The sequence below is a fragment of the Acinonyx jubatus genome, chromosome B2 (genome assembly GCF_027475565.1).
Source record: "Acinonyx jubatus isolate Ajub_Pintada_27869175 chromosome B2, VMU_Ajub_asm_v1.0, whole genome shotgun sequence".
Taxonomy (NCBI): domain Eukaryota; kingdom Metazoa; phylum Chordata; class Mammalia; order Carnivora; family Felidae; genus Acinonyx; species Acinonyx jubatus.
Genome location: NC_069385.1, coordinates 71,386,096 through 71,410,196, shown reverse-complemented (window position 1 = coordinate 71,410,196; position 24,101 = coordinate 71,386,096). Strand labels below are relative to the sequence as shown.

General features: G+C 34.3%; 1 protein-coding gene across 1 annotated transcript in view; it reads right to left on the bottom strand.

Annotated features, from left to right (window-relative positions):
- The window catches only part of RNGTT (RNA guanylyltransferase and 5'-phosphatase), a 306,719-nt gene that overhangs the window by 189,328 nt on the left and 93,290 nt on the right, over positions 1 to 24,101 (bottom strand). Inside the window, exons 10-11 of the mRNA XM_015069535.3 lie at positions 19,197 to 19,268; positions 13,834 to 13,998 (exon numbers count right to left, since the gene is read on the bottom strand). Coding sequence (XP_014925021.1) covers positions 13,834 to 13,998; positions 19,197 to 19,268 — 237 coding nt within the window. The remainder of the gene's footprint in view (positions 1 to 13,833; positions 13,999 to 19,196; positions 19,269 to 24,101) is intronic.

The window sequence follows — 24,101 nt, the reverse complement described above, 5'->3', positions numbered from 1 at the left end:
ATGCACCAACACACATTTTAACAGCAGAATGAAAGACCTGTGGTTAACTATGAAAAGAGAAAACAACACAATAACAGCATCAATACCCAATATATTTTTCACATGGATAAATGTAAATGGAATAAATCATCAGTTAAAAAAACAAAAGAGTTATACACATGTCCATGTAAGTAAGAACTTGGACAGAAATGTTTGTTGCAACATTATTCACAATAACCACCAAGTGAAAACAACTAAAAATGTCCATCAACTGAAGAATAGATAAACAAAGTTAAATATCCACACAAAGAAATATTTTGGGGGCCATAATGAGGAATGGCATACTGATTCATGCTACAACATGGATGAACCTTAAAAACATTATGCTATATGAAAGAAATCAGGCACAAAAACACCACATTTTGAATGATACAGCTTCTATGAAATGTCCCCAAATAGTCAAATCTATAGAGACAGAAAATAGACTGGTGGCTGCCAAAGGCCAGAAGTTTGGAAGAATTAGGGAATGGTTGCTAACAAGTACAGAGTTTCTTTTGGTGGCGATGAAAAATGATCTAAAGTTGACTGTGGTGGTGATCATACAACTCTGAATTGCACACTAAATTGAGTTCATTGAAATTGTACATTTGAATGAGTAGACTGTACGATACGCAATTACATCTCAATAAAGCTGTTTAAAATTCTAAATAACAGAAGTGTTACAGTGTGGATCACAAAGGAAAACAAAACTTCACTGTATACAAAGCACATACCTAAAATAATATGATTCAAAAAACCTTTGAAGTAGTATGATAGAGGCAAAAACAAACAAAAAGAAACAAGGCTCACAATATTAGTCACAATCTTAAAAGTCAAGACAAAAAAAAAAACCTTTATAAGTCTAAGGGAATATAAATCCAAATGAATAAATAATTATCTATGAAATTATCATCACCAAAAAGCACAGTATGAATATTCATGAAGAAACTTTAGAAGACACTATAATTAAACAGCCACTAGTGTTAGGAAGATTTCATTCACCTCACTTAGTCCATGACAGATCAACTGAGCCAAAAATAAATACGAATATAAAGGCTAAAACAAAAACATAATTAGTAAGGCAAATTTGATTGACATATATAAATCTTTACTCTGAGTTGATAACACCTTTTAAAGGGTCTGTGAAACAGTCCCAAGAACTGATAACACCTTATAATAAATTCCAAAAAGCAGAATATACAGATAATATCCTTTCACCTTAACACGATAAAATTTAAAATAACAAATTCAGAAAATAAAGACTTCTACCTTGAAATTTCAAAACTCTTTAACAAGCATGAAAAAAAGCAAAAAAGAAAACAAAATTGCAGACTTCTTAAAAACATGACAAAACTTACTCAGTATCCTATTCTAGTTATCAGACTACGTATGGCAGGCGCAGAAGGAAATTTTAAAGTACTAATATCTATAAGAAAAGGAGAGTTAATGAATTCAATTGCCCAACTAAAAAGATAGTAAAGGACAATAAAGAGAAATACAAACCAAAGATTAATAAATAATAAAAGTAAGTTTTGCTTAGGAAAAGAGCAGAAGTAAGAAACAAAAGAAAGCTGGTTTATTGTGGAGGGGAAAAAACTTAAATAGCTACCATTATTCAGAAAAAAGCAAAGAAACAAATATTCAACTAATAAATCTGATAGGAAATAACCACAAAAACAAAAGAAATTTAAAGTCTTATCATCAATTACTTTCCTCAACTCTATACAATTAATTTTAAAATATCAATAAAATGGCTATTTTGCTAAGAATGATAATTTACCAAAACAGGGAAGTCTAGTTGGCTCAGTCAGTTAAGTGTTAGACTCTTGATTTTGGCCCACATCACAATCTCACAGTTCATGGGTTTGAGCCCCCTGTCAGGCTCTGCACTGATAGCACAAAGCCTGTTTGGATTCTCTCTCTCTCTCTCTCTCTCTCTCTCTCTCTCTCTCTCTCTCTCTCTCTTTTTCTCTGCCCCTTCCCTGCTCATGCTCAGTCTCTCTCAAAATAAATCAATAAACTTAAAAAAAAATAAAGAATGATAATTTACTAAAACAGACTCAAGAAGAGAAAAAAATCTAATCAAACCAATTTCCATAGAAGAAGTAGAGGAAGTCCAGTATCTGTTAACCCAACCCCAAACACTAGGACTCAAATAGTCCATGGGAGAGTTCCATAAAATCCATCAAAACTAGACAATTCCAATGCTATTAAAACTACTCCAGAACAGCAGAAGAAAAAATCCTAAGTTCTTTTTGTGGAGTAGAACATTGATGTAAAAGTTACCAAAGAGTTACAGAACAAGATCACTTATTAACATCAATACAAAAATCCTAAACACAATGCTAGAAAAAAAAAAACCGTTCATTACATCATTTAAAAATAATATACTATGGAGAAATAATCCATGTTCATGGACAGGAAGACTCAACAGTGACAAAATGTCAGTTTTTCCCAACTTGATCTATAGATTCAATGCAATCCCAATCAAAATGCCAGCAAATTATTTTGTGGATATCAACAAACTGACTTTAAAGTTTATATGGAGAGGCAAAAGACCCAGAACAGCCAACATAATGTTCAAAACAAAGAAATAAAGTTGGAGGCCTGACACTCCCTGACTTTAAGACTCACTATAAAGCTACGGTAATCAACATAGTGTAGTATTAGCAAAAGAATAGACAAACAGATCAACAGAACAAAACACAGATCCCAGAAACAGACTCACATAAATATAATCAATTGATCTATGATAAAGGAACAAAGGCAATACAATGGAGCAAAGACAGTTTTTCAACAAACGGTTCTACAACAACTATCGTATTCCAGAAAATGAATCTAGACATAGACCTTACACCCTTCACAAAAATTAACTCAAAATAAATCATAGACCTAAATGTAAAAAGCAAAACTATGCAACTCCTAGAAAATAAGGTAGGACAAAACCTAGACAACTTCGGGTATGGTGAATCCTTCTTAGATATAACACCAAAGACATGGATCCATCAAGACATGGATCCATGATCCATGTGGTTTGAGAAAACAAAACACATGATGGAAAAAATATCTGAAAAAGCACATCTAATAAGGACTCTTATCCAAAATATCCAAAGACTCTTAATAACAAAATGAACAAATCAATTAAAAAATAGGTCAAAGACCTTAACAGACACATCACTAAAGAAGCTATAGAGATGAAAAATAAGCATATAAAAAGATGCTCCACATCATATGTCATTATGGAATTGCAAATTAAAAAAAAAAATGATGTGTGTGTGTGTGTGTGTGTGTGTGTATATATACATATAATCACTACACACCTATTAGAATGGCCAAAATCTGAAACACTGACATTATCAAATGCTGAGAAGGATGTGGAACAACAGGAACTCTCATTCACTGCTAGTAAGAATGCAAAATGGTAAGCCATTTTGGCGGTTGATTACAAAACTAAATATACTCTTACCATATAACTGAACTATTGTGCTCTTTGGTATTTACTCAAAAAAGTTGAAAATTTATATCCACACAAAACCTACACGTGGGTGTTCACAGCAGCTTTATACATAATTGCCAAAATGTGGAAGCAACCAAGAATCCTTCAGTAGGTGAACGGATAAATAAACTGTGGCACGTCCAGACAATGTAATATTACTCAGCACTAAAAAGTGAGCTATCAAGCCATGAAAAAGACATAGAAACAACACTTAATGGCATATTAATAAATTAAAGAAACCGATCTAAAATAGTGTGATTCAAAAAATAAAATAAAGTAGTATGATTCCAACTATATGACATTCTAGAAAAGGTAAAACAAAAAAGTATAAAAATCAGAACTTGCCAAGGGACAGGGGAAAGAGAGGGATGATTAAGCAGAGCATAGATAGGTACGGCAATGAAAATACTCTGTATGACACTATCCTGATGGATATGTTATTAATATACTTGTTCAAACCTACAGAATGTACAACACCAAGAATAAATCCTAATGCAAACTAGATTTCGGGTGATTATGGTGTCAATGTGTGTTCATCAGTGGTAACAAATGTAACATTCCAGTGAGTAATGTTGATAACGTGAAAAACCATGCATATGTGGTGGCAGCAGGTGTAAGTGAAATCTCTGTACCTTGCTTTAAATTTTGCTGAGAGAGAAGGAGCTAAGATGGCTGAGTAGTAGGAGGACCCTGGGCTTGCCTCATCCCTCAAACACAGCTAGATAAATATCAAATCATTCTGAATACCCAAGAAATAGATCTGAGGACTATAGAACAAACTGCACAACTGGAGGAAGAGAAAAGGCCACATTGTGAAAGGTAGAAGTGCAGAGACATGGTTTGGGAGAGAAACAGACTGCAGGTGCTGTAGATGGGAGGAAGGGAGAGAGAGAAAGAGGAGTACACAGGGGATCGCACAAGGAAAACACCTCCCTAAAGCCACTGACTGGGAAAACAAGAGGGGCTGATTTTCTTAAGTTTTTACAACCAGTGGAGCTCAAAGAGTGTAGTTTTAGAGGCCCATGGTGTGGCCAGTGGTGGAACCCAGCAGGCGCTGCAGTGCTCCTGTGGATAAGGAGGGCAGATAGCCTGGGAGCAGAGAGTGCCATCTGAGGATGCCCTGGCAGGCACTGGGAGAGATGGTTCCCCCTTCTTGGAGCACATCTGGAAGAGGTGGCACTGCCTCTCGTGAGTCACAATCTCATGGTTCATGAGTTCAAGCCCAGTGCTGGGCTCTGTGCTGATAGCTCAGAGCCTAGAACCTGCTTCTGATTCTGTGTCACCCTTGCTTTCTACCCCTCCCCCACGCTCTCATTCACTCTCTCTGTCAGAAATAAAAAAAACATTAAAATAATTTTAATAAAAAAATAAAATAAAAATCAGAAAGGAACTCATTGACAGTAATACAATAATAATGGGGAGTTTTAACATACCACTTATCAGTGGACAGATCATCTAAGCAGAAAGTCAATGAGGAAATAATGGCTTTGAATCACACACTGGACCAGATGGACTTAGCTATATTCAGAACATTTCATCCTAAAGCAGAATACACATTCCTTTCAAGTGCACATGGGGCATTCTCTAGAACAGATAACAACTAGGCCTCAACAAGTACAAAAAGATTCAGATCATATTACACAAGTTTTCCAATCACAGCACTGTGAAATTTGGAGTGAATCACAAGAAAACATTTGCAAAGACCACAAATATATGGAGTTTAATGAATGTCCTACTGAAGAATGAATGGGTCAACCAGAAAATTAAAGAAGAAATACAACAATACACGGAAACAAATGAAAATGAAACCATGACAGTGGAAAACCTTTGAGATGCAGCAAAAGCAATCATAAGAGAGAAGTATATAGCAATATAGGCCTACCCCAAGAAACAAGAAAATTCTCAAAATCACAAACTAACCTTACACCTAAAGGAGCTAGAAAAAGAACAATAAGTGAAGCCTAAAGCCCATAAAAGAAGGGAAATAATAAAGATTAGAGCAGAAATAAACGATATAGAAAAAAAAACAAAAAACAAAAAACAAATAGCAGTGGAACAGATTAATGAAACCAGGAGCTGGTTCTTTAAAGAGTAAAAGTGTTAAACCTGTAGCCAAATTTATCAAAAAGAAAAGAGAAAGGACCAAAATAAATACAATCACTAATGAGAAAAATCATAACCAACACCACAGAAATACAAACAATTATAAGAGAACATCATGAAAAATTGTATGTCAACAAATTGGGCAATCAAGAAGAAATGGATAAATTCCTATAAACATAAACTACCAAAACTGAAATAGGAAGAAATAGAAAACTTGAACAGACTGATAACCAGTAAAGAAATTGAAGCAGTTATCAAAAATCTCCCAACAAACACAAGTCCAGGGCCAGATGCCTTCCCAGGAAAATTCTAACAAACATTTAAAGAAGAGTTAATACCTATTCTTCTCAAACTGTTCCAAAGAATGGAAATGGAAGGAAAACTTACACATTTATTCTACAAGGCCAGCATTACCTTGATTCCAAAACCAGCTAAGTCTCCACTTAAAAAAAGAGAACTACAGGCCAATATCCCAGGTAAAGTTGGATGCAAAAATTCTCAACAAAATACTAGCAAATCGAATTCAACAGTACATTAAAAGAATCATTTACCACAATCAAGTAGGATTTATTCCTGGATTGCAAGGGAAGTTTAATATTTGCAAATCAATCAACATGATATACCACATTAATAAAAGGAAGGGTAAGAACCATATGACCCTCTCAATAGATGCAGAAAAAGCAGTTGACAAAGTACAGCATCCATTCTTGATAAAAACCTCAACAAAGTAGGAACAGAAAGGTGATACCTCAAGATAATAAAGGCCATATATGAAAGACCCACAGCTAATATCATTCTCGATGAGGAAAAACTGAGAGCTTTTCTTCTATGTTCAGGAACAAGACAGGGATGTCCACTCTCACCATTGTTATTTAACATAGAACTGGAAGTCCTAGCCTCAGCAATCAGAAAACAGAAAGAAATAAAAGGCATCCAAACCAGCAAGGAAGAAGTCAAACTTTTCACTATTTGCAGACAACATGACAATTTATGTAGAAAACATGAAAAACTCCACCAAAAAATTACTAGAACTGCTACACTAATTCAGTAAAGTTGCAGGATACAAAATAAGTATCTAGAAATCTGTTGCATTTCTATATACCAATAATGAAGCAGCAGAAAGAGAAATCAAGGAATCAATCTCATTTACGGTTCCACCAAAAAGCATAGGATACCTAGGAATAAACCTAACAAGGAGGTTAAAAAAAAAAAAAAACCTAACAAGGAGGTAAAGAATCTGTACTCCCAAAACTATAGAACACTGAAGAAAGAAACTGAAGATAACACAAAGAAATGGGAAAACATTCTATGCTCATGGATTGGAAGAACAAATATTGTTAAAATATCTACACTACCCAAAGCAATCTGCACATTTAATGCAATCCCTATCAAAAGACCAACAGCATTTTTCATGGAGCTAGAACAATCCAAAAATGTGTATGGAATCCAAAAAGATCTCAAATAGCCAAAGCAATCTTGAAAAAGAAAAGCGAAGCTGTAAGCATCACAATTCCACACTTCAAATCATATTACAAAGCTGAAGTGATAAAAGACAGTATGGTACTGGCATAAAAACAACACAGAGATGAATAGAACAAATAGAAAATCCAGAAATGGATCCACTACAATATGGTCAACTAATCTTTGACAAAGCAGGAAAGAGTAGCCAATGGAAAAAAGTCTCTTCAACAAATGGTGCTGGGAAAACTGAACAGCAACATGCAGAAGAATAAAACTGGACCACTTTCTTACACCATACACAAAAATAAACTCAAAATGGATAAAAGACCTAAATGCGAGACAGAAAACCACCAAAATCTGAGAGGAGAACACAGGCAGTAACCTCTTTGCTATCACCCATAGCCACCTCTTACTAGATATGTCTCCTGATGCAAGGGAAACAAAAGCAAAAATGAACTTATTGGGACTTCACAATAAAAAGCTCTGCACAGAAAAGGAAACAACCAACAAAACTAAAAGACGACCTTCGAAATGGGAGAAGATGTTTGCAAGTGACATATCTGATAAAGGGTTAGTATCCAAAATCTATAAACAACGTATACAACTCAAACCCGAAAAAAATAATCCAATTAAAATGGACAGCAGGCATGAATAGACATTTTTCCAAAGAAGACATCCAGATAGCTAAGACACATGAAAAAAAATGTTCAATATCACTCATCATCAGGGAAATGCAAATCAAAACTACAATGAGATATCACCTCACACCTGTCAGAATGGCTACAATTAACAACACAAGGAAACAACAGATGTTGGCAAGGATGCAGAGAAAGGGGAACTCCCTTATGCTGTTGGTGGGGATACAAACCGGTGCAGCCCCTCTGGAAAATAATATGGAGGTTCCTTAAAAGTGAAAAATGAAACTACAATATAATCCAGCCATGGCACTACTAGGTATTTGCCCAACGGATACAAAAATACAGATCCAAAGGGGTACAAGCAATCCAATGTTTATAGCAGTATTATCAACAATACCTATATTATGGAAAGAGCCCAAATGTCCATTGACTGATGAATGGATAAAGAAGATGTGGTGTATATATATGCATACATACAATGGAATATCACTCAGCCATCATAAGAATGAAATCTTACCATTTGCAACAACATGGATGGAACTAGAGAGTATTATGCTAAGCAAAGCAAAATAAGTCGGAGAAAGACAAATACCATATGATTTCACTTATATTCAGAATTTAAGAAATAAAGCAAATGAACATAGGGGGAAAAAAGAGAGAGAGGCAAACCAGAAAACAGACTCTTAACTAACGAGAACAAACCAAGGGTTGCTGGAAGGGAACTGGACAGAAGGATAGGTTTAATAGGTGATGAGGATCAAGGCAGGCAATTGCTGTGGTGAGCCCTGGGTGTTGTATGTAAGTGATGAATCACTAAATTCTACTCCTGAAACCAATACTACACTATATGTTAACTAACTTGAATTTAAATAAAAATGTGAAACTTAAAAAAAAAAAAGTTGTGAACCAAACTGCTGTAAAGAAAAGAAATAACAATAATAATGAAGTCTTCAAAAATAGTAACAATACATTAAGCAGGACTTATCATATTAGGACATATTTTCATATAACTCATGAGATAAATCTAACAGAAAAAGATAATTGTATTATATCTATAGATGAAAAGTCATTTGGCAATACTGAATACCTTTTTTTTTTTAACGTTTATTTATTTACATTGGGAGAAAGCTCACACTCAGGGAAAAGGGGCAGAGAGAAAGGAAGAGAAAATCTTAAGCCAGTTCCACACCGCCAGCAAAGAGCCCCACGTGAAGATCAATGTCACAAGCCACGAGATCATGACCCGAGCCAAAATCAAGAGTAGAACGCCCAACTGAGCTACCAGGTGCCCCATAAATACCTATTCTTGAGTAAAAGTAAAACAACTCAATACTCTGGTTTCTCTTCGGAATGCATAAATCTTTCAGCTTTTAAAAGTAAAACAACTCAGCAAAATAGAACCAGATACTTGTTTAACCTGATAAAATAGATTTCAGACTCAGAGGCAACATATACTTGTAAGCAACACTAGAAGCACCGCCATGCAAATCAAGAACAAGATCCCTATAACTATCACTACAATTTAAATCTGTATTCATGCATAACTGAATCAGACAAGAGAAAAATATATTAAAAATCTAAAGAATAAAACTGTGTCTATTTATACTTAATATGATTGAATACCTAGAAAATCTAAGAGAATCAACTGAAGAATTATTATAAACAACAAAATATAGTGAGAACTGGAAAAATAAAGTCTGTATACCAAAATCAACAGCTTTCTTTTTTTTCTTATTTTTAAAAATGCTTTTTAATGTTTTTATTCATTTTTGAGAGAAAGACAGAGAGAAAGAGAGAAAGAGAGAGAGTACCAGCAGGGGAGGGGCAGAGAGAGAGAGGGAGACACAGAAAGCCAAGCAGGCTCCAGGCTCTGAGCTGTCAGCACAGAACCCAACACGAGGCTCAAACCCAACAACTGTGAGATCATGACCTGAGCCAAAATTGGATGCTTAACTGACTGAGCCACCCAGGTGCCCCCCAAATCAACAGCTTTCAAATTTAAAAACTTGTATAAAAGGCATCTGCTAAGTCCTACAGGTAACAGCACCCTTAATAGTTAAAATAGACTTCCTGCTCCAAAGAAAAGGAATAAATATGGCTGTATCACTCTCACTACCTGTATTCAACATTAAATAAGAGGCTCTTAGTCAGTATAAAAAGGCAAGAGAAAAAATTAAAAGGTATCCAGATTGGAAAGGAAAACTAAAAGTGCCCTTTTTTTTTTTTTGTTTTGTTTTGCAGAGGACATGACTGTCTATGTAAAAAGATATGATGGAATCTACAAAAAGCTAGTACATGGGAACCTGGGTGGCTCAGTTCATTAAGAGTCTGACTGCAGCTCAGGTCATTATCTTATACTTCGTGGGTTCAAGCCCCATGTCAGGCTCTGTGCTGACAGCTAAGAGCTTGGAGCCTGCTTCAGATTCTGTGTCTCCCTCTCTTTCTGCCCCTCCCCCACTTGTGTTCTCTCTCTCTCTCTCTCTCTCTCTCTTTCTCTTTCTCAAAAATAAATAATTAAAAAAATAATCTAGTAAAGTAATAAGTGAGTTAGCAAGACTGCAAGAAAAAAATCAATATACAAAAATCAACGTATTACTATATGTTATCAACAATTAAAAATTGAAAAATTTAAATACTATTTATAATATATCAAAGAGTATGAAATCAATCTGAAAAAAGTCAGATGAGTAAAACCACAAAAATTTCTTTTTTTTCTATTTTATTTTTTTAATTTACTCCAAGTTAGTTAGCATATCGTGCAATAATGATTTCAGGAGTAGAATCCAGTGATTCATCCCCTACATATAACACCCAGTGCTCATCCCAACAAGTGTTCTCCTCAATGCCTATCACCCAGTTAGCCAATCCCCCCACCCACAACCCCTCCAGCAACCCTCAGTTTGTTCTCTGTAGTTAAGAGTATCTTATGTTTTGTCCCCCTCCCTGTTTTTATATTATTTTTGCTTTTCTTCCCTTATGTTCATCTGTTTAAACAAAAAAATTTTCTGAAATTAAAGACCTAAATAAAAGGAGAGAAATACCAGTTTGATAAACTGGAAAACTCAACACTGTTAGGGTATCAAATCTTCTCCCCCAAATTGATCTATATATTCAATGCAATTCCAATCCAAATCCCAGCATGCACTTCATAGATACTGACAAACTTATTCTAAAATTCACATGAAAATGCTAAGGCCTAGAAAGTTGGAAGGTTAATCCTATCTCATTTCAAGGTTTAATCTGAAACGTAATCAAGACAGTGTGGTACTAGTGTAAAGACAGACAAATACAATCGAGGGAACAGAACAGAGTCTAGAAAAAGACCCAGACATTCCATGACAACTTAGTTTTCATAAAGGTGCAAAAAGCAAGTCAATGAAAAAAGGGCAGTCTCTTCAATAACTGGTGCAGAAATAATTGGATGTTCATATACAAAACAAACAAAAACCTATCAAGTGACTAAAAAAAACTCCAATGTCTAAAAATAACTCAAATGTCTAAGACTATGGAATAGTTAAATTATGGTACTGATAAGATGAAAATCTTTGCATCTGTGAAAAAAAAAGGAAAGGGGGGACTATCTCTACATACCAATACTGGGGTAAGGGGACTCAAAATATATTAAGTAAAAAAAGCAAAGAATAGAATAAAAGAAAGAAAGAATAAAAGCATAGAATGGTGTGTTAAGAATCATCTCTTGGATAAGGTTGGTAAGAACAGTAAATGTATTTGCTTATATATGCATAGGAAAATTCTGAGGGATACAGTTATAAGCTAATGGCAATGGTTATTCTTCTGATGTGATAAATGAATAGAAAACTTTCATAGAAACTTTTTGCTGTGTGACTTTAAAAATTTTATAAACATATTAATCCATTCAAATAATACTCTTTTAATTGGCCTTCAAGCTGTAAATACAAACAAGCTGTAAATACAAATAAGCTGTAATCTGAGAAGCTGCTATTTGTTTTTACTATTTTGGATGCTGTATTCTAATTATGTATACTAAAGTTAAAAACTGAACAACTCATTATCTCTTCACTGGACTTGACAGATCAAATGACAAAATGAGTAGGTTGTTAACAGAGCTATGTTAAGTCCTAAAATCAAAGTTATCTCCAAGATTTTATAGATATATACAAATAAAATTCTATTATTCTACACATTTCTGTGCATTCTTCATAGTTGTAAATTTTGTTTAAATCCACATAAAAACTAGCATTCCTCATAAAAAATGATACATACTTCTCTCAAAAATGCTTTATTATTCATAATATCACTATTTCACCCATTCCCATTAGTAATGATAAAAATAATAAGAATCTCTACAGCAATCATCTGTTACATGTAGCTACTATCCTATAAGTGGTGTTGCTGTAGTCTTACCCTTTAGACCAACTCTGCTACAAAATGTGCTTTTCTTCTTTATTACATGGAACAAAAAAAAAAAACAACAGAACTGGAAAATGAGAGGAGGAAGTTATACTTAAAATTCCACATACTAGAATTCTTTTAATTTTTTTTTTAAGTTTACTTATTTTGAGAGAGAATGCACACGCGCACGTCAGCAGAGGAGGGGCAGAATCCCAAGCAAGCTCCATTCTGTCAGGGCAGAGCCTGATGTGGGGCTCGAACTCATGAACTGTGAGATCATAACCTGAGCCAAAATCAAGAGTCTAACACTTAACTGACTGAGCCACACAGGCACTCCTAGAATTCCTTTAAAAAAAAGAGTATCTTAGAATTTTTTAGGGGTTATATAAGCTAAGTGTTTAAAAAAAAATAACAGGTTTTTCTAGTGAAAAACTACATGAAAAGTTGTTCAACCTGCTTCACATCCCTTAAGAACAGTTCTTATAGTAATCCACTGCAAATATTTCTAAGTAGCACTGATTGTAACTAAAGAAACTGTATGATCTAAGACATTTTCTTAAATGTTGAACTTGAATTATGACAGCACAAGCTGTCAAGTTAGTTTTTTTAAAAAATGAATGCAAACTGAAACCATTGGCCTCTGCTCAACTTTTACACTGATTTATAATTTAGAAAGTGTTTCTATAAGAATGCATTGCTCCAGTTAGCAAATTTTCACCAATGACACAGTCCATGTTAAGTGTCTATCAACCTTATCCTCACCCTTACCCTACAGATTGGGCAGGGCACAGAAATAGATACCCCTTTAACATCCCTGCTGCCAAAACAGACACAAAAGGCAAGCAGTGAGCTGTGGGAAGATCATGGCAGCAGGGATCAACCAAGAGTTCCATGCCAAGCAGGTGTTATGCAAAAATTCCATAAAAATAGAATAATAACTTCGTATTCATTGACATGAAAAATGACAGGCACTGGACAGTGCTGGGATTACTGTAGCTATTATATCCAAGGGCTCATTCCAAATTAAGTGGACATGAGCAGAAGCGGGTAAAATACTACAAAAATTTACATCATCTAGCATGTGGGATTATATTAGAAAAGAGTTTAAAATGCATACTTGCAGATGTTGCTATACTTCCTATATTATTCTATCATAACCACCCCTTCTCCAAAATATAATAATTTCATGTTGCATCTTTACTGTCAAATACTATGTAGTAGTTAAAAATAATGAGACAAATCTCTAAGCACTAACCTGAAAATATTTCCAAGCCACACTGTTAGATAAAGAAAACAACAATCCCAGAATGATGCATTTTAAGTGTCAAAACAACAGAAAGAAACAAAAGAAAACCCTCAATCTATGTACATATGCAAATGCTTTTTTAAATAGGAGTAAGTACCAACCCCTGGTGGTTGGTGACCTTCAGAAGGCATAACAGGTAATTTTCACTCTATCTCATTCTTTACTGTCTACAGCTTTTTAAAAAACATAACATAGACCAACAGCCATGAATCAAAAACTATTATGAGAAACAAGAAAGGAACCTAGTTTAAGTTTCCATCACTGAGAATCTTACTCTGGAGAAGACTTGGGAATTGCACAAGTTTGTCCAGAATAGTGCTATATTCAATTAAAATAATTTCTGGAAAAATCAAGACAACTGGGCAGTAATATGTCATTCAAAATCCTCTCACAAGCTGAATTATGACACACTGTAAGGACTAATTAGAAAATTTTACCTTTCTTGAAGTATAGATGTCAAAAAATGGCTTATTTCTGACACTAAATGGTTCCTGTGTTTTGTCAATGAGCCCAGTCTTCATTTTTTCATGTCGAGGACTTATTATTTCTCTTTCTATACACTGCAGACGAATATTAAAATCACAATCTCCAACTGGCTGTGCCTGAATCAAATGAGACAATTATTTCAATTTCAATACTAAAAACTATTTTATCAGCATAATTATTAAAGCCATCACAATGTACATAGCAGTCTATGTAAGGAGCATCTTTAAAGTTGTCCAGTGCACAGATTGCACAACCACATGTCAGTCCTAATTTGACTAATAAACACACCTAAACACACACATAGACACACAAGAGTTATTTATTTTAAAATTATAAATGCATGAAATAGTATAAGAATGATACAATATTCTCCAATATAAACTGAAGTTTTCACATCTGAACTAAAGTGTTAATATACTGACTAACCATTTTTATTATTTGAATTAGTACAATTATATGAACTAATAAAACTGGTATGAAACTAAAATCCACATTAATTCAGGAAAGTATAAGCAAATAACATATCAAAATAAGCAACACAGTTGCCTATAATGTTTTTTGTTGCTTAAAGTGCTAATACATCAACAAGTAGACAAATACATTCTCAACTCTGAAAACTAATCTAGAACAAAGTTTCCATAATATATTCAATTATACAGTTATAAAGTTCTCTATATACAGTATATATACAACATGGTCCATATAAGTGGTATCTATGATTTGAACCATGAAATAAAAAGAGTGCATATACTTTTTACATAAATTGAAGGTAGGGGCTTAAACTATCCAAATGGTATAGACAAATATAGTTTATAACACTTCATCTGGTGACAGTATCATCCAGATAAGTAACATCACCTCATATCAAGTACCCCTCTTTTTTATTTTGCAGATGGGACACACTTCCATGAATTTTTCTCACCTTTTCATCTTCTTCCTCTTCCCTAATCTATATCACCCAACCTAACGTTTATACAACCTAATGCTTACAAAAGGGTGGCAGCATTTGCTTAAGCTGTAGACATTAAATATGCCTTGAGAATGACTTTTTCTCAGCTTTGAAAGGATGACAATTTTGATACTCAGCAAAGAATAATAAGCCCTAGATATGAGGTAGTACATGTTCCCTTTACATAAAGGCATACAACTGTTTGTAAAAGGTATGTATTGAAGAAATGTTAGTCAATGATCACAAAGTTCATGTGTAATCTTTCCCATACCACCTACACCATCAATAAGGCTGAAAAACCTGAAATGTTAGGCTTATTTATTATACCTATTAGATGAATTCAGATCCCTATAAAATTAATGTGGAACAAGTAAGTCCTCCTTTTTTAAATAAAAAGCCTAACTGTTTACAAATATGTAAGTTGTCTTAATTCTCTCCTAAATACTTTTCACTTCAAAGTATGTATACATAAATTCATCAAAACAACAAGAAAAAACTGAAAGCAGGTTCATCTGCAAATCTATGCTGCCTATACTAAAGGAGGCAGTTGGTTGATAGATGGTAAATCATTGAAAACAGACAACAGGAAGAACTCAGTAACTATTAACTAACTGGCCTTCTAGTTTTGAATTCTTTCTCACTTCAAAATACTATCTAAGCTGCCACTGTAGTTCATCTTTCAAAACAATAAAAGTGTGAGCCTATCATGAACATAACTAAAACGAATCAATAGTGCCCTATTACAGAACTAGGCTAAAATGCCTTATTCAAGTCACCTGACCCCAATCCATTTGCTTTTCCTGCTGTGTCCCATATCTCCCCAGACATCAAATACACTAACAACCACCTAATGCTCCTGACATCCATGATTCTATCCTTCAAAATTAATCCATGTAACTTTCTCTATCTGCAAGTCAACACTTCAGTAACTCAACTACACCCTGGCTAAACTGAAATACTCTCACTTCTCTAGTGCCTTTCATACATTTCTATATCCCTAACATACCTGCATTGTTGTTATACTATCATAATTCTTTACATTTATTCCTCGTCCATGAGTCCAGTGGTCCACAAATTTCTCTTGATTTTGTACCGAATCTAAATACATACCTAACAAATGTTTATAATATATGTATGTTAATTTCTAATGAATTGCATACATGTACAACTGTATATGTTATAACACAGACAAAAACTGAATACATAAACACAAACAAAAAATTTCTTCTCAAATCTGTGATAACAGCCTTCTTTGGAGGCCAGTGTACTCTATTACAAACTCCCTGAAAGCCAGAAATTATGTCTTATTCACCTATGTATATCCAATACCTAGAACAATATATATAAAAGATGATTAATGAAATTCTTGTACAAAATAAGGGAACTAAAAAGATTTTTAACGATTATTTTAAAAAAATGACTTTTTTCTAATAGTGACCTTGACTTCGTGATTCAAAATAAGCTGGCTAATCATCAAGGCTCCATAATAAATTAAGGAATTAAATATATGATGGTTTCAATTATAAATATATACTAATATCAGAAATGTGGGGGAAAATGTGACTTTAAAACCAATGAAATATGGCAATAGGCACTCAATAAATATTTATTGAGTAAATAATTACAGCCCTAGAGAGTTAAAGCATAACCTAATCATATCACAGCAAAATATGGATGAATTTCCTAAACGGGATGCAAAAGCACAAACTTTCAAGTCCAGTAAGTTTGATTTCATTAAAATGAAAAACTTCTGTGCATCATTAGATACTAATCTGCAAAAGATACGGTCACATACATAACCAAAAAAGTATTAGAATCCAGAATAATTAATTCCTACACATTAAGATTGACAACCAAATAACAAAATTAGAATATTCAACTTACAATTAAATCACACACTAAAAAATACAAATAAGTAAAAATGAACGTTTGAAATGCCTTAACTTCATTAGTAATATGGGAAAAGCATATTAAAACAAGATGAAATACCATTTCATACGCATCCAATTAGCAAAAATTTTCAAGTCTGATAATACCAACTGTGGTAAGCTGTTACACCTACTTCTGAGAGGAATTCAACAAGGTAGCAAATACACCTAAAGTTGCCAATTCAGAATCTCTGTGATGTAGGTTTCTATATCATAGGCAGGAGTGAGGAACTGTACTTTTTAAAAACACATCTCAGGTGTTTACATCCCAAGAATGAAAACTGTCCTAGACAAACTCTGATGTATGCACACAAGAATATATAAAACTGTTCAATAGTTGTATAACAGCAAAATATGGAAACCCAAATGTTCAAAAGGAAAAAAATTTTTTATATATTTATGCAAATTAATACTCAATACTAATTAAAATGAATGAACTAAACCTATATGTATTAATACAGATAAATCTCAACAAAATAATGTGGACCAAAAAGCTGAATACCACAGTACAGTACAATGGCATTTATATAACACTAAAAACCTCTCACCACAATACCATATTATTTTATGGACACACACATAGACAGTACAGATATTAAAAACATTCATGAAAATAATAAATATCAAATACAGGGTAGAAGTTTCTTCTGCATAAAAGGTCGTCCTGTTTTGGATGAGAGAGGTGTGCACAAGAAACTTCTACTAGATCTGTAATGATTTATTTCTTATCTCAAAAAATAGGTAAAATGACAAAATGTTAAGCTTCAACATATCTGATGGTTAATACATGTATATTCCTTAAATTATTCTCTATACTTTTGTATACACTGAAACTTCTCATATTTATTTTTTAAAGAATTAGAAGGCTATTGTCAAAGTTTCCAGGCTAAGAAGTGAACCTGCACTGAACACATATTAAAGCAGAGCTCAATGTCAAAAAGCAAAGAAGACAAAACTTCTCCAATCACAACAAAACAACGCAACCACCACCCTTCATGTCTCATTATGGGCCAATGAACATTATTCCAAAATCTGTGATAAGGATAGTCAATTCTGGAAAGCATTACTTTTGAGGAATACAGTAATCACAAACACAAATATATATATTGAATACATATATATATATATATATATTGAAAATTTCCAGGGAAAAAAAAAATGCCTTTTTAAAAGTAACCTGGATTAACGCATCCTGAATCTTGATACTGTAATTTAAAATACATACCCCAGGGGTGCCTGGGTGGTTCAGTCGGTTGAACGTTCGTCTCTTGGTTTCAGCTCAGGTCATGATCTCACAGTTCATGAGATCGAGCCCAGCGTCAGGCTCTGTGCTGACAGCTCAGGGCCTGCTCGGGATTCTCTCTCTCTCCCTCTCTGTCTGCCACCCCCTACTCATATGCATGTGCACTCTCTCTCAAAATAAATAAGCTTCAAAAAATAATAATAAGTAAAATACATACCCCAAAAGAGAACTTTTAAAATTTTGTTATAAATCTTCAAAATCCTAACACTTAGACAACACTTTTAAGTCCAGAATTCTTAATTGCTTTTAGTCTGCTTTGAATACTAAATGACTATGCAATTTGAATAATGTACGTCTAGAGAAATGATTATACCTTTTCGTAGGTGTACACTGTTGAAAGAGTTTCTTGCATTTATAGAGTCATCTTGTATTGTCTAAATAATGTAGACAGTGATACTAAAATTAAACTAAACAGGCAGATTTGGGGGCTGGTCTAAAACTATAGCATGGGTAGAGAATGTAATTCCTATTTTTTGATATCTGTTTATAACAGAATTTTATATTTTGTTTTAAGTTTCCTGCCTGTACTCATGAATAACATGTTTATGTCCCCAAGTTACATGCTCAACACCCATAATCAGCTTCTCTCTCTTTTTTTTTAAGTAACAGTAATAAAATTTGTGGATTTGTTTTTTTAAGTGGGTATAGAATAACTAAAACCAAGAGTTTACATCCTATAAAATGCTGTCTTATTTATCAGTTAAACTATTTTTCTTTACTCACCTGAAGTATCTAAAAAAACTCTAAAGACAAAGAAATGTAAAAAATTATTAAGATTTCATACGAGTAACCTCAGTCACAATTTTTCTTTCCTACTATCTCTAAGGCAGTAACACTTCTTAAAAATTTTTTTAATGTTTATTTATCTTTAAGAAAGAGAGAGACAGAGTGCAAGCGGGGGAGGAGCAGAGAGAGACAGGGAGACACAGAATCTCAAGCAGGCTCCAGGCTCTGAGCTGTCAGCACAGAGCCGGACACGGGTCTTGAACTCACAAACCCTGAGATCATGACCTGAGCTGAAGTCAGACACTTAACTGACTGAGCCACCAAGGGACCCCGGCAGTAACATTTTTTATGTGTAAAAATATAACTATTATCTCAAGGGCAATTTTATAAACTATAAAAGGTACTTACATTGAATTTAATTATGTCATATATCAAATACCTAGGAACAGCCTGTCCATTTACTCTGTCAATAATCATTTCCTTGAAAGAGAAAAGAAAAGAAGGTAAGTTTCTTCATATTTTAATGGCAATTTCTTTAATTTGATTCAAACGTAATGTACACACAGCAAGTACATAAATCATATAATATACAACCTGATGAAACATTAAAGTGAACACACTTATACCCAGATCAATACACTGTCTGCATTCCAAAACTCCCTGTCATGAATTTATTCTGCACTGAAAGAAAATGATATGACAATATCTCATTATGCTTTTACTATTTGAATTACTATGCTACATTTTGTTTCATGTTTGAATTACTAAGCAGCTATTAGAACAAAGGAACTATAAATTTTAATTCTAAATATGAGGAACATTTTTAAAAATAATTTTGTTAAATCATTATTGCTTTAAATTTTGTTACAGGCCAATTATTTAATCATAAAATCTATAAGTATAAATGGTGTCCTTATTATAAATATAATCCTCATGTAAGTCAAATCCCAAATACAAAATCTAATAGCACACCTAAAGGAACTAGAAGCAGAACAGCAAAGAAACCCCAAGGCCAGCAGAAGAAGAGAAATAATAATGATTATAACAGAAATAATACAAAATCTAAAAAAACAGTAGAACAGATCAATGAAACTAAGAGCTGTTTTTTTAAAAAAATAAACAAAATTGATAAACCCCTCGCTAGACTTCTCAAAAAGAGAAAGAACCCAAACAGATAAAATCACGAATGAAATTGGACTTATCACAACCAACCCCTCAGAAATAGAAACAATTATCAGAGAATACAATGAAAAACAATATGCCAACAAACAGGACAACCGGACCACTGGAAGAAGTGAACAAATTCCTAGACACCCACACACTACCAAAACTCAAATGGGAAGAAATAGAAAATTTGAACAGACTCATAACTAGTGAAGAAATTGAATCAGTTATCAAAAACCTTCCAACAAAAAAGAGACCTGGGCCTGCTGGCTTCCCAGGGGAATTCTACCAGACATTTAAAGAAGAGTTAATACCTATCCTTCTCAAGCTGTTCCAAAAACTAGAAACGGAAGGAAAGCTTCTGGACTCATTCTATGAAGCCAGCATTACTTTGATTCCCAAACCAGACAGAGACCCCACAAAATAGGAGAACTACAGGCCAATATCTTGATGAACATGGATGCAAAAATTCCTAACAAGATACTAGCAAATCGAATTCAACAGCATATAAAAAGAATTATTCACCATTATCAAGTGGGATTCATTCCTGGGCTGTAGGGCTGGTTCAATATTCACAAATCAATCAATGTGATACATCACATTAATAAAAGAAAGGGTAAGAACCATATGATCCTGTCAATAGATGCAGAATAAGCAGTTGATAAAATACAACATCCTTTCTTAATAAAAACCCTCAAGAAAGTCAGGATAGAAGGAACATACTTAAACATCATAAAAGCTATATGAAAAGCCCACAGCTAGTATCATCCTCAATGGGGAAAAACTGAGAATTTCCCCAGTGAGATCAAGAACATGACAGGGATGCCCACTCTCACCACTGTAGTTTAACATAGTGTTGGAAGTCCTAGCCTCAGCAAACAACAAAATGAAATAAAAAGCATCATATCTGGCAAAGAAGAAGTCAAACTTTCACTTTTCGCAGACATGATACTATATACATGGAAAACCCGACAGACTCCATCAAAATACTGCTAGAACTGATACATGAATTCAACAAAGTCACAGGATACAAAATCAATGTACAAAAATCGGTTGCATTTCTATACACCCATAATGAAGCAACAGAAAGAGAAATCTAGAAATTGATCCCATTTACAATTGCACCAAGAACCATAAAATACCAAGGAATAAACCTAACCAAAGACATAAAAGATCTGTATGCTGAAAACCACAGAAAACTTATGAAGGAAATTGAAGAAGACACAAAGAAATGGAAAAATATTCCATGCTCATGGATGGAAGAATAAATACTGTTAAAATGTCAATACTACCCAAAGCAATCTACACATTCAACGAAATCCCAATCAAAATTACACCGGCATTCTTCTCAAAGCTAGAACAACAGTCCTAAAATTTTATAGAACCACAAATGACCCCAAATAGCCAAAGTAATGTTGAAAAAGAAAACCAAAGCAAGATGCATCACAATCCCAGACTTTAACCTCTACTACAAAGCTGTAATCATGAAGACAGTATGGTATTGGCACAAAAACAGACACATAGACCAATGGAATAGAATAGAGACCCCAGAGGGGCGCCTGGGTGGCTCAGTCACTTAAGCGTCCGACTTCGGCTCAGGTCATGATCTCGTAGTTCGTGGGTTTGAGCCCATGTCGGGCTCTGTGCAGACAGCTCAGAGCCTGGAACCTGCTTCAGATTCTGTGTCTCCTCTCTCTGTTCCTCCCCTGCTTGCACTCTGTCTTTCTCTCTCTCAAAAATAAAGATTAAAAAAAGAAGAAGAAGACCCCAGACCCCAGAATTGGACCCACAAATGTATGGCCAACCAACCTTTCAAAGCAGGAAAAGTATCCAATGGAAAAAAGAGTCTTTTTAACAAATGGTGCTGGGAGAACTGGACAGCAACATGCGAAAGAATGAAACTAGACCACTTTCTTACACCACACACAAAAAGAAACTCAAAATTGATGAAAGACCTAAATGTGAGACGGGAAACCATCAAAACCCTAGAGAAGAAAACAGGCAACAACCTCTTTGACCTCACCCGCAACAATTTCTTGCTCCAAAGGCAAGGGAATTAAAAGCAAAATGAATATTGGGACCTCATCAAGATAAAAATCTTCTGCACTGCAAAGGAAACAATGAAACTAAAAGGCAACTGACAGAATGGGAAAAGATACTTGCAAACGACATATCGGATAAAGGGTTAATATCCAAAATCTATAAAGAACTTAACCAAACTCAACACCCAAAAAACAAATAATCCACTGAAGAAATGGGCAGAAGACATGAATAGACACTTTTCCAAAGAAGACATCCAGATGGCCAACAGACACATGAAAAGATGCTCACTGCCACTCGTCATCAGGGAAATACAAATCAAAACCACACTGAGATACCACCTCACACCAGTCAGAGCAGCTTAAATTAACAACTCAGGAAATAACAGATGCTGGCAATGATGTGGAGAAACGGGAACCCTCTTGCACTGTTGGTAAAAATGCAAACTGGTGCAGCCACTCTGGAAAACAGTGCAGAGGTTCCTCAAAAAACTAAAAATAGAACTACCTTATGACCCAGCAATAGTAGTACTCAGAATTTATCCAAAGGATACAAGAGTGCTGATTCATAAGGGCACATGCACTCCAATGTTTAGAGCAGTGCTTTCAACAACAGCCAAATTATGGAAAGAGCCTAAATGTCCATCAACTGATGAATGGATAAAAAAGATGTGGTTTATATATACAATGGAATACTACTTGGCAATGAGAAAGAATGAAATCCTACCACTTGCAACAACGTGGATGAAACTGGAGGGTATTATGCTGAGTTAAATAAGTCAATCAGAAAAAGACAGATACCATACATTTTCACTCATATGTGGAACTTGAGAAACTTAACAGAAGACCATGGGGGAAGGAAAGAGGAAAAATAATTTCAAACAGAGAGTGAGGCAAACGATAAGAGACTCTTAAATATAGAGAACAAACTGAGAGCTGATGTGGGGAGCAGGGGAAAGGGGGAAATGGGTGATGCGCATTGAGGAGGGCACTTGTTGGGATGAGCACTGGGTGTTGTATGTAAGCAATGAATCACGGGAATCTACCCCAAAAACAAGAGCACACTGTATACACGGTATGTTAGCAAACTTGACAATAAATTATATTTTAAAAAATAATAGTAATAATTTTGTTAAATCATTATTGCTTTGAATTTTGTTACAGGCCAATTATTTTAATCATAAAATCTATAGGTATAAATTATGTCCTTATTATAAATATAATCCCCATGTAACCCATATGGTCTTTCTTGGTCCCATGTCCCTCTACTATGATCAAAAGGAACAGGACAAGAGAATATATTACATATCATAGCCATTAAGTGGAAAAAACTTCAATTATGCACTTGGACAAAAGAGATAAAAGACATTAAACGATAATTACAGAGAGACACTGGAGTGGTTCAATTGGTTATGTGGCCAACTCATGGTCATGATCTCACGGTTCATGAGTTTGAGCCTTGCACCGGGCTCTGCACTGACAGTGCGGTGCCTGTTTGGGATTCTCTCTCCCTCTCCCTCTCTTTCTGCCCCTACCCCGCTTGTGCGCTCGCATGTGCTCTCTCTCTCTCTCTCTCTCAAAATGAAAAAATAAAACTTAAAAAAAAATTTTTTTAAATTAAAAAGATGATTACAGGTACATAATGCAGTGTTTTATAAAATTTTAATTCTCAACAATATTCCAAAAATTCTTTCTTTCCTCATATTCTTCCTAAAAACTAAGCAGGGTTTTTTTGTTTTTATGATCTAATTTCACGACAGAAAATCCACAAACAACCATCTAAAATTACAAAGAACACAATGATTTAGGACAAATATACTTTGTTAAGAAACTATTACTAATTAATCTCTTTCCCAAATATGTATTTGTTAACCTACAGGTATTTATTTATGGTTATTATCTTGAACCCAACCCATGGCATAAATTAAATCACTTTGTTATCTTAAACTGTTTACTAAAATATTTTTACTTAAATACTTGTATCTGAGAATTTCATGAGCCATCAAGATGGCACCAAAAACAGGATTATTATTTTCAAAATTATTTTCAATATAAGGTTGGAAATTAAGTGAACTTCCAGGTTTAGATAGCAGACATCACAGCATTTCTC